The 12,218-nt window shown below is 36.5% G+C and overlaps 1 protein-coding gene across 6 annotated transcripts in view; it reads right to left on the bottom strand.

Annotated features, from left to right (window-relative positions):
* Nucleotides 1-12,218, bottom strand: part of CADPS (calcium dependent secretion activator) — a gene marked incomplete at both ends in the record, with an annotated part of 451,066 nt that overhangs the window by 142,305 nt on the left and 296,543 nt on the right. For 3 of the 6 annotated variants that reach the window (XM_081320038.1, XM_081320039.1, XM_081320041.1), the window contains 3 exons: nt 3,177-3,300; nt 4,868-4,931; nt 6,036-6,137. In XM_081320038.1, the coding sequence (XP_081176164.1) occupies nt 3,177-3,300; nt 4,868-4,931; nt 6,036-6,137 (290 nt within the window). Of the gene's footprint in view, nt 1-784; nt 858-3,176; nt 3,301-4,867; nt 4,932-6,035; nt 6,138-12,218 lie in introns of all 6 variants that reach the window. The other 3 variants (XM_081320037.1, XM_081320036.1, XM_081320040.1) reach the window with 2 other exon arrangements.

The raw sequence follows: 12,218 nt of genomic DNA, 5'->3' as shown, positions 1-12,218 counted from the left end.
TATATGACATTCATAAAGAAAAGAAGTTGCCCGATCTCTCCCACCCACCTAAAATCATGGAGATCATAATACCATGTGTCTTGCCAAGAAAGAATTTAATCATTGTGCAAAGAAAAATAAATGGGTGTTGAAGTGGTTTCACTCTGCAAACACATATTGCGAATTAGATCAGCAAATGAATATACATAAAATATGTTCTGTTCAAAGGTTGCTATATTGCAAGAAGCTAAAATAGCATTCTGCTTGAGAGTAACAGACAAGAGACGTGAAAGAGCTGATGTCCAACGAGGATGGTTTTCGGTGGTTTTACTCAGAGGTTGTTACAAACTTCAGAAAGCAAAAAAACATTTGGGAAATGTTTCGTAGCTGAACTGTAACCCCGTGCTCCCAGGTGTGGTAACTCCCTTTCGATTGTGTACCAGTGACAAGTGTTTACAAATTGGGGTTACACATAAGCAAAGTAAAAATGCATTCAGGTCACAGACAGAAAGAAAGGAAAAAAAACTTACAGACAAATTGGAGTTTGTCACAAACAAACAAACAAAAAGAAAAAAAGAAAGAAAAAGAAAAAAAGAAAACCGGCTGAATTTTTCTAACCTGGTTTTTTAGGCTGATTAAAAAGTGAGTCGACTCTCACACTGGGACTTTCACAGACAGAAGCAACAGACAAGCCAATGCTCAAAGACTCAAAGCGAGGAAAATGGGTTGGTTTGGCTCTGGATTGGACGGAGGAAATGACAACGGAAAAGAGCAAAGGCAGCGAGGAGAGGTGGAAGGAAGGTACTCACGAATGGTTAAATCCATCACTTGAGAGGCCAAGCAGAAGACAGGATGCTCATACATTTCTCTCTTTTTCCCTATAAAAGAGGATTTGGGCATGCAAGAGGCTTAGGTCAGAGGTAAAGAGGTTATAGGTCATAGGTCAGAGGAAAACTTTACATTAGCTTTAAAGGAAAGTAGCTGTAGAGTATTTGGGGATACATACAGGAAAGAAAATTAAAATAAAAAAGGAGATTTAAAATTGGGCGTTTACTGGATTAACCATTCAGCATGCTCATGAGTCACAAAAGAGATTGTGCCCATGATTCTAAAGGTTTGTTCTGAATTTTTGGTAGGAATATAATGATCAGAACATCACAAACAGGAGGAAATTGAATTCTGTTGATTTAAGGCTCCGAGATACTAAGGAGTTTAGCCTTTAGTATCTAAGGTTTTCACAGGTATTTCTTCATAAACATAGCCTCAAATAGCATTGCTGATCATTGTTACTTATCTTAATTTTAATGCATTCTAGATATTGAGATAGAATAAGGCATTTCATTTCCAAATGATTAGACTCCTTTCAGGAAACAGGTTGCACAATATGCATATAAATATACATATAAATATATAATATGTATTTAAAGTTAAAAACAATTTAAAAAAGCAACTCCTAGTGAGTGGACTATGCTCATGAGAGAAAACCTGAGGCATGCAACTTGCTGATGTTGGGTTGTTTGAATTAACAATCCCAGCATGCTTTGAAACTGATGCAACCACTTTTTCTAGAGGCAACATAGAAAAGTGGCTGAACCAACCACAAACAAGGAAAAGGAGAAGCAGAAGAGAGCAGGTAGTGTGGGATGAAGTACTTCTCTGAAAACAACAGCTGGATTTTTTTTTTAAAAAAAAAGGAGAGAGAAAGAGAGAGAGAGAGAGAGAAAAAAAACTAAAAAAAAAGTTTGTTGCTTCAAAGTTTCCCAGAACCTAAAGTCACAGTGCCAAAAAAAGAGGGCAGAGAATTAAAACACAATCAAGAAGAATTGAGGCACAAAAGGAAAAAATACACGCTAACTGTTCTACGTTTTGTGGGAAATGAATGCATTTTTACTTACAGATCATAAAGTTTGTTTTTGCATAGATATATCTGAAAGAAGAGAGCACAGCTTACCGACAAAGTTAGTGAGGGTTAGACAGAGACCTAGGTAGCCCAGGGTCTATTCAAAAGGAAAACAACAAGCCCAGAGCTGTTTTTCAACTGGAGTTCTCCCATGTCTTCATGAAGCAGATTTAAACATTGAAATTTGTAACAGAGTTCACCAATTAAAACCCGTGAAGTAGAAGGCTTGGATAAATTGCTTGATAGCTCAGCACTCAAGAGACCTGCTTTCCTTCTCTATTTTCACTGCTCATTACCGAGTCAAGAGTTGATAATCATCCTTTTAGTGCCCAATTCTTAAGTGTTTCTCACTGGATGCATAACAATGAATTCATTACCACTGGTACACAATTTGCATTGTCAATGGGGGCGGGAAAACATTGAAAGAGAGGAAGTATATCAGTGTACAGACCCTGGAAATATGTGACTTATCACAACAGACCTTCTGACAAGCAAGGACTAGAAGAAAGAAATTGAATAGTGATATTCATTCTGCTAGGGTTATTCCTCAAAGTGAACACAGTAAAGCTTCACGGCTCACATAGGACAAGGAACCACAATCCATATTGCACGATTCCAGTTTCACATTTCACAGCAAGATATTTTACCAGAGTTTTACATTACTATTCAGCAACAACCGAGTAACAAGGAAAATTGATGAATGCATAAAGATCTATTCGCATGTATAATTAGATTCCTGCCAAAAGCGTATCTTCAAGCAAGTTTTAAAATGTCTTTTTGATGGCTACATGTGTCTTTGGTCACTAATTGTTATTCTTTCCTAATGTAAAAGGTCAGCAATATCAGCTGCGGCAAATTTAGAGTGACAAGAATGAGATCTGAAGCCAGCACAAGGCCAACTGACTTGACAGGAGCTGCTGTACAAAAAGGGAAGGTGGCAAACATTATCCAGGGAAAAATAGACATTTTAATTAGCTTCTAAAGAAACGAGTGCCATGCAAACATTTCTGAGTTTTTGCTCATCCAATTGTCCAACGAACCCATTGTCACAAGCAGTGATATGTTGATTCCACTCTCTTTTTGGGGGGGATGGAGGGAAATATATGCTGGAGTTTGATTACTGGCCTATGCAAGATTATCCTATTCTCTTATTTCGCTTTATGTTTTAAAAATCTATTTATGTCTGCTTATCTGAGAGTGATATACACAGATAATCTTTGTTTTTAATGCAGCTTTTAAAAATCTTCTTCTCTGAAAGAGGATGCTAACATTGAAGTTAAGAATTAAATTACCTTACCTTCGATTTTTGCATATTCTGATAGCCGAGTATAGTTAGTCAATGCCGCTTGTTCTAAGCATTTACGGATGACAGCTTTTACCTCCTCTTGAGGGACAGGAGTAACTATGTCTTTCATCAAAACCTTGATATAAGGAAGCATTGATTTATTATGTCTTCTTAATTATTATTATTTGTAAAATATATTTTATCTACCCTCCCAATGCCCTTTGTCTCCCTCTTCTGGCCAGAAAAGAAGACAGCAGTAGCCTTATCCATTGGTCTTTGAAACCTTCGGACTCAATCTCTGAGGCCCACAATCTGATTTTTTAATTTATAATTTGAAACACTGCGTGAGATGATGAAGGATGTGCAACAAATCTACATAAGACATACATTATATAAAATGTCTATGTGGCATCTCAAAATCACAATTTTCTTTCGCCTTTACCAAGATTGATTTTTGACATTTGGAAATTAATTATCTTCTTATACTGCAACATAATAGAACAATATCATCTGATTTTACCACTTGGCGAAACTCAGCCACAATAAATAATATAGTTCTTAAGATGCGATGGGACTGCATGGTTTTTAAACCTAATGTCTCTGGTATTTACAGTTTCAAGGAATTTTACGACTGTGAAATCACCCTGCATATGGCATTAACAAACACAGAGACACCAATAAAGAAGTCACAGCTCCATTAAATAAAAGACCAGAGATTATGTGATAGATTGATTTTGTATGATTTATAGAATGTTTTAATTATATGCAACCATAAATTAGAATATCAAGCTTCCAAGTGTAATTTCCATACACTGATGATTTGAATGAAATCCATAGCTGTGCAAGCCAAAGACTTTTTGTGCAACCACCAGTCTCCTCAGATCAGCTTTGGAGGATTTCCTCAACCTCTAAAATGGGTTTCTGTAGATGGAAAGAATCGTTCTCTCCTTGGTATATTGCTGAGCAAAGCAGCCTTCACTCTCCACAGTGAAATTATGGCTTTTGTATTTAGGAGAAAAGTAGCTCAGCCTTCCATGCAGTACCATAACTGAAACACATCTCAATCCCTATATATGAAGCTTCATTGAAAGGATAGGTTGATTACTTCAGATACTATTGAGGTAATGGAAGGACCATAACTCCTGGAAGGACAACTTGAGTCATCCCAACCATATAAACTAGTGTATACAAGGCCTAAGATGAATGTAGGATTAATAGAATCATGCACAGTAGGAGAAAAAAATATTTCTCCCAATCATTGTTTCCAAGAAGATGGAAAGGCAAATTAACTTCCTTTCTTCAATCCAATATAATCCAAACCAATTTAAATTCTACTAAATGAAGATGGCCAAATATGGAAACTAGGTCACTGCCTTAGCCTTTCAATAATCTTAACAAAATAATAGAGAGTTGGAAGAGACCTTGGAGGTCATCTAGTCCAACCCCCTGCTCAGGCAGGAAACCCTGTACCACTTAAGACAAATGGTTGTCCAGTCTCTTCTTAAAAACCTTCAGTTGTGGAGCATCCACAACTACTGGAGGCAAGTTGTTCCACTGTCAGGAAATTTCTTCTTAGTTCTAGGTTGCATCTCTCTTTGATTAATTTCCATCCATTGCTTCCTTTCCTGCCTTCAGGTGGTTTGGAGAATAGGTTGACCCCCTCTTCTTTGTGGCAGCCCCTGAGATATTCGTCTTATGCTTACCCGTTCCAGGAGTGATAAAGTAGCTTTTAAAGCTCCTTCTGGTCGGCCAAATGGGAAGCAATACCTAGAAATAATACACAGTTTTTTAAAATATTTTTTACTACATATTACTTTATATATTTACATCAATATGGCCAGATCATGTCCCAGTCACTGTCCCTAGTTAAAGAAAACAGCTATTTTGGATTTAAACACAAAATGTGAGCCAAAGGCTGCTCATCACCATAGCATCACTTTTAATTAATAAATATAGGTACTCCTATGACTACAATTGGGACCAGAATATATTTTGCTAAGCACAGTGGTTGCTAAATGAGTTGTGCCTGATTTTACCACCTTTTTTTGGCCTCAGTTGTTAAGTGAATCACCACAGTTGTTACATAAGTGACTTAGTCGGTTGTTAAGGAAATCCAGCTTCCCCATTGACTTTGCTTGTCGGAAGCCAGCTAAGAAGGTGATCATGTGGCCCCAGGATGCTGCAACCATTGTAAATACATGCTGGTTGCTAACTGCCCACATTTTGGACATGTGACTGTGGGGATGCTGTGATGGTCGCAAATGTGAGGAGTAGACATAAGCCACCTTTTTCATCATCATTGTAACTTTGAACAGTCACTTTATGAATGGTTATGTGTCAGGGGTCTTCAAACTTGGCCCTTTTATGACTTGTGGACTTCAACTCCCAGAATTCCTCAGCCAGGCATGTATGATCACAAAAGTCAAGATGATGGCTCTGATGGGATGACTGAAGTTCTAGTAAAAACATCTGGGGTATTTCCTCTGAGGGGATGGCTGTCATCTACTGATTCAAAAAGCAAGATTTCCCCTTCCTTCTATATTCCCTCTTCTCAAAATACATCCAAGAAGATCACAAAACCCTCCCAAGAAGAGTTTTAGGTTAGGGGACTTTAAGGAGGAAGCCTTCTTTAGGAAGCCTTCCATTCCTAAATGGAATATTACTCACATAACAATAGATTTCAACCATTAATAAATTTAAGTGGAACTGGATCACCTTGGGGTAATGGTAAATTTTAAACTTACAGTTGCAGTTCTTCTATTAAGCATTCAGCTGCAACTCTTAATTACTGTAATTGCTACTACTGAAGCAAGCCATGATAACTCCAACGGACATGACTGCAGATTTGGAAATTGAAATAGACGTTATTACCTAAAATGCGTGATTTGATTTTCCAATAACAATCGCAGCCGCTCTTTGATTTCTTCAAACCGCTCTTTTTCTTCTACTGTTACTGTTCCTATTCCATCAGGCCTGAAGGAAAAAAACCACACTATGAATAATTTGAAAGCTGTCTTATGAATCACCACCCCTGTAATCCAGAGCGTGTACTTCTTTACACTCTTAATTAAAAAAAATAGTGTGAATAAATAGTATCATTTCAATTACAAACATTTGAAATTGCTGGTGGAGTCCTGCAGACTTGGTTGCATGTATGAGCCTCTGAACAGAGAATCTACTCCCTTATTTTGATCTGCCCTGTACACTAGGTAATCCTGGTGATCAAAACACCTGAATTGTGTAGATTACAACACCCAATTTTAGATTGAAGCTAATGAGCTAAGAGGTTCTGGCTGTGCCTCTGCCTTTCGATGGAAATCGTACACTTTCATATGTCATGTTTTAGAAACCGTTTTGGAGATTATTTTTTCTTTTATCATAAGCACTATTTTTCACCAGGACACGCTTAAGCTACCCACATACAGATCAGGAAATACTTGTTGTGATCATTCATGGCAGGAGGTGCAAAACTAAAGTTACTGAATATTGTAGCTTTTGAGGGTCATCTTCTGGGAGTATCATTAATCTTGGTAGACTTTTTGGGAGTGCAGGGGGGTGGAGAATGGCTGCTTGTATGCTTCTGAAAAAAGCAACATGTCCAATCAACATTTTAGATGAAAAGAACAGTACTCTTGAGTCATGCCTGACTCCTGTCGTTTTCTTGATAGATTTACTAAAGTAGGTTTCCATTGTTTTCTTACAAGATTTTTTTTTTAAATTCCCATCCCAGTCTAAACCTTTGGAAATCCCATGTGTTCATCAGTTAGCAAATTAAAGGTGAGAGCTGACATATAAGAAATATGAGGAACAGTAGCTTTAATAGAAATGATTGTTTTTCCCTGGGGAAGTATCAAAGATCTTGTTAAAGCGGACAAACAATAACCTATCTTGTACTTTCTTTTAACATGAACAATCACTGTTGCTAATACTGAACTCATTAAGTACTTATCTGAACAAGTGGTAGATTTTCCCTGATTTGCAAACAATGTAAGCATAAGACCAGCTTAAATCAAAATGGTTTATCTGAGTTCATATTTTAATAAACAGTCACCAGAACCAAAAATTATAATTCTGGATAAGAGCGTTTGACACCACTGTTATAATATCTATTTTATTTATTCATTTAAAACATTTATATAGCCGCCCAGCTCCAAATCCATTAGCATAGGACACAGTATTGTATCAGCTTTAGTGTGTAAAGAGAGATGAGATACTAATAGTCCGGAAGGCAATTTTCTAATGGCTTTCCTGCAAAGATCTTATTCAAGATTGAAAAGAACGATCAACAACTTTTGCCTTCCATAGTGGGCAACCATTTGCAGGGAGTTTGAAACTCACTTACTCCAGATCTCTACTCAGTCTGCCTTTACAGCTTCCCTGACAGTTATGTATCCATATATTCTCTGTTTAAACACCTCCAGTAAAGGAGAATTCATCATTTTCCAGAGCAGTCTGTTTCCCTGTTAAAAAGCTCTTATCACTGGGTCCCACCCCCCCCATTGTTTTTTTTAAAAAAAATCTATGTTCTTATATTTCCTTTTGAAAGACAAGTGCTTTTTTTCTCCCTAATGTTTATCTATGGATCTTGTGCCTATAAAGTAGCTAAGTTAGTCCTTTGCTGGAATAAATATTAGGCATCTCTATTATTTAGCATCTCTATTTACGTAACAAAGAGGAAGGACCCAAGAGTATCAAAAAACATGCTTTTGTATCCCTATTCATTGCTGCCACAATATGTGTGTGTGAGTGTGTGTGTGTATGAAATCTCCTGACTGCCCAAACCTGCTCTAAATTCAGATCAGAAAATGAGTCAATGATAAGTGTATTCCTTTTTTCTATGGGCAACCAATATCACAAGCATTTGTGTATTTGTGTGTAGGGTGTAGCTGAAAGTACCTGCTTCTAAGGATAATGTAAGTCTTAAAACTGAATAAATGTTTTTTTTTAATTTAAACCTGCCCCCCTCCATGTTTGGATTAAGCTTTCTAAGTCCTTGGTACTAGGCTAGTTTTGCTATACAAAAGACTTGGCAAGGGATTACGAAGCTTGTAATGAACCTCCTGTCAAGGGTTAATTGGGAAGCTTTATGTTCCTTTTAAAGACCCAAAATGTTCCCAAGATTTTTTTTTTCCAACTGCAATCTGTATAGTCAATTTATGACCTAAAGATGCAAAAAAAACCCTCAAACTACAAATACATTAAAAAGAAATACGAATAAATAAATATTACTAGCAGGGTATATAAGTTCAACATTTTAAAATGAATTCTTAACTTCTTTTAAAATAATGAAGATCTGGATTGAAAAAAAAATTAAATGGGGAAAATAAATTGTAAATCGTATACTGAGACTTAATGCTTAAGTGCAATGAAGCTTTCTAGTCTTGTCTTCGTCATATGCTTTCAGGGTAGATCGCCAGAGCAGATCCCATAGTGCCTGCAAGTTACAGAAGGGAAATAAGAGTTGATTTCTTCCTGATCTAACCTTGATGTTAAATTCCATTGAAATGAATTGATCGGGGCTGTAGTAGCTGTCAGTAACCATGTACACAAATGCCTCAATGATACCGGGAAGATTTCCATGCATTTAATGACTTCTGGGCTTCTAAATCTTGTTATGCTGTTAATATCATTAGAAGACTGCTCATAACCCTAGAAAAACAATTTGGGCTTCATTTTGATTAAGTATATGCCACAATACTACCCATTGTATGTTCTACCATAATACTACCTATTCAGTATGCTATTTAACCCTTCCAAAAAATTGGTTTAGTTTTGATAAGCAAGCATTCCTATGATCAGAAAGTGAGACAACAGCCTACTCTTTCAAACTATGAGCTTGTTTAGCATTGCTTCGCCAAGAGTCAAATAGAACAACTCATTTCAAATAGAAATAATAATAATAATAATAATAATAATAATAATAATAATAATAATAATAATAATAATAATAATAATAATAATAATAATAATAATAATAATAATAATAATAATAATAATAATAATAAAGCTTCAGTGCTAATTTCCAAATCCTCTGCTTATTTTAAAGAAGTTAGTTTTCAAGTCTAATTATTCTAAAATGTAAAAACACATTGTTTACTGATAAAACTCAGTAAGTATACAATATGTTATCAATGTGATAATTGCAACTATTGCTTGATAATGTGAATGTGTAAATCTGTTACCATGAGTTATTGGATGATCAGTTCTCACAGATCACTGCCTCTTAATGTGTCAGCCAATTGCCCATTGAGGGAGAATCCAAATAGGAGGTGATATAGTTGCCCATCTCATGTTCTCACACTATTATTAAATGAAATGTGTGAATTTTTCCCTGATTGAAGCAATAACCTACAAAGTGTTTTACTGAAAAATGTCTTGACATGAGTAGAAATGTAAAACAAAGCAAAATGTGGCTAGAAAACTTGCTCTTTTATGCTACTCCTTCCTTAGTTCAAGACATCAATTTAAAACTTATGGCAAACTTGACATGCTTACTACAGAGAAAGCTGCTGATTCCAAGAAGACAAAATGGTAACCAATGGCTACAGATGGCCATGGCTGACACTTAGATTCTGAACACATTTCAAGATAAGTTGCTTCCAATTGTGCTGAGGATCAGAGCAGCAGACTGCTGCTTATTTTGCTGCATTCCACAAAACACTCCCCAATGAAAAGTTTTAAATGCCAGGGAGTGGAAATAGGGCATTCTGCCCATCCTTAGTTCAATACAGGAACTATTCTATTTCCAGCTTGCTATTTTCTGCTGACTTCAATGGGAGCAAATTTTATCATCGCTTGCAGAAAATGCCAGTGCTAGTCTGTGGAGGCAAATGAACAAAGGCTCTTTATTCAATTTTCTTCAGTTTGTCATAATAAGGTGGGAACCTTTGCTTTGGAAATGGCCTCAACAAGCTCAGTAGGGTTTGTTTTCAAGCAAAATGGAACTGGAACTGTGTTAGTCAAAACAACTTGTAGATTTGTCAAATTCAGACCAAAGGCTCTTACTCTAGAAGAGAGCCACTGGGTTAAACTGACCCTCATTTGCCACTGCTCTTTCCAATCCTGTGCTTACTTAAAATAAAATACCTAAACACCAGCTTTAGTTGGTACCTGAGTCATACTGTGTAATCCTTTCTCTTTTTTGGATAACATAGCTACTGTCATGGAAATCTAATGTTTCACCACCCATGCATAACCCTTGCATTTTTGTAATTAGCTTTGGTTTTACTACTCAGTGAATTTTCATTATAATTTAGGATGATCTTTCTTAGGTTTCTATTAATAATTAACTGAGAGGAGCTGAAATGTTCACATCTCAAGGTACCTCCATTGTGCTAGTATGCAGATCCTTGAGAAAAAAGAATCTGGCAGTTGAGAGTGCTGACTTGCAGAGGATTTATTAACCTTCCTATTATCCTTATGAGAGTTTGTATTCCACCCACTGGCAAGTGTGAAAAAAAATATTAAGAAAGATGGGACACTCCTCCAGATTTTCAGCAACATTCATTGCTGCTGGAAGACAAAACCAGAAAATTGGGTTATCCGAATTTAAGAATAAAGGCATCCATCCTCAAAAATCTTAGTACAACAAGGGTTCATAAGGCAGAGGATCATATTCAGTCCAAACATTACCTTATGATAAACTTGTAGTATAGGTTTCTTACTAGATTAGATGACAAATCAATCCTGTCCCCATCATGAAATGACACATCAACAAAAATATTCATTTTTATTGTGAAGCTACATTTTATCTATTCCTCAAATTATATTTTCTTTATGCCATATTGCGCCTAGAATATTTGGTCCAGTTTGGGTCACCACAATTCAAGAAGGATGCTGAAAAACTAGAAAGACTCCAGAGAAGAGCAACAAAGGTGATGAGGGGCTTGGAAGTTAAGTCCTATGAAGAGTAGTTAAGGAATTGGATATTCATATAAAGAAGGGAAGGCTAAAGGGAGCTATGAAAGGGAGACAATCCTTAAAGGAAAGAGGCTATCATAGAGGTTGATGGTAGGACAAGAATTCTGATAATGACAGCAGTCAATCAGTGAAGCTGTGGGTGCTTCGTGACTGATGGTTTGCAGGTACATATTATTATTATTATTATTATTATTATTATTATTATTATTATTATTATTATTATTATTATTATTATTATTATTAATTAATAATAATAACAATAATAAAGTTGGATAGTCATGGGGCTGGAATAATCTGAGGATTCCCACACTCCAGGGTACCTTTTATTTATTATTTACGGGAGTACCTTTTGCCGGCGTTAACTTCCCATCGTCCTGTGCGCTCCCATAGAGAGGGCCTCCTCAGGGTGCCGTCGGTCAGGGAATGTCGACCGGCAGCCCCCAGGGGGAAAGCATTGTCTGTGGGTGTGCCTGCCCTCTGGAATCAGCTTCCTGTTGAGCTCCGGATGGCTCCCGACCTTCACTCTTTTCGCCGCGACCTGAAGACTTGGCTATTTGAACTTGCCGGCCTGGACTGAGGGATTGGGGTTTTAGATTTTAAATTTTAAATTTTTAGAATGTGTTTTATTGTTTAGGGCTACTTGGTTTAATCTATTTTAATTTTTGTATATTATGTGTTGTATATAGTGTTTTAATTGCCCTGTACACCGCCCCGAGTCCTAAATAAATAAATAAACTCTGTGATTCTATGAAATCACATCACGATCACCCATCCAATATCAGACTACAACCTTTGTATTTCCATCGGCCATGCTGTATAAGGCTAATGGAAGCTGTTGTCTGTATTTGATATAGCCTGAAGAGTGGCTGGTGACCTTTGAATGATCCTAACAAGGGCATTATTCTGCCATGTTTTATTAAAATTATCAATAATTTAATAATCATAATAATTGGACAGGTGCAAACATTTTATAAAAACAGTATTGAAAGCTTTAATTTTTCTGGTCTTTTTACAGCAAAGCCATGAATCATGTGCACAGTGCATAGCCAAATTAGAATGATGATTCTACTAATAGAACACTGTAAATGCCCACAGTGTTTGATATGTGCTAACCTGTTTGAAAAAATCTTTCTG

The sequence above is a fragment of the Vipera berus genome, assembly GCF_964194415.1.
Source record: "Vipera berus genome assembly, chromosome: 2".
Classification (NCBI taxonomy): Eukaryota; Metazoa; Chordata; class Lepidosauria; order Squamata; family Viperidae; genus Vipera; species Vipera berus.
This window is presented reverse-complemented; position numbering and strand designations above follow the sequence as displayed.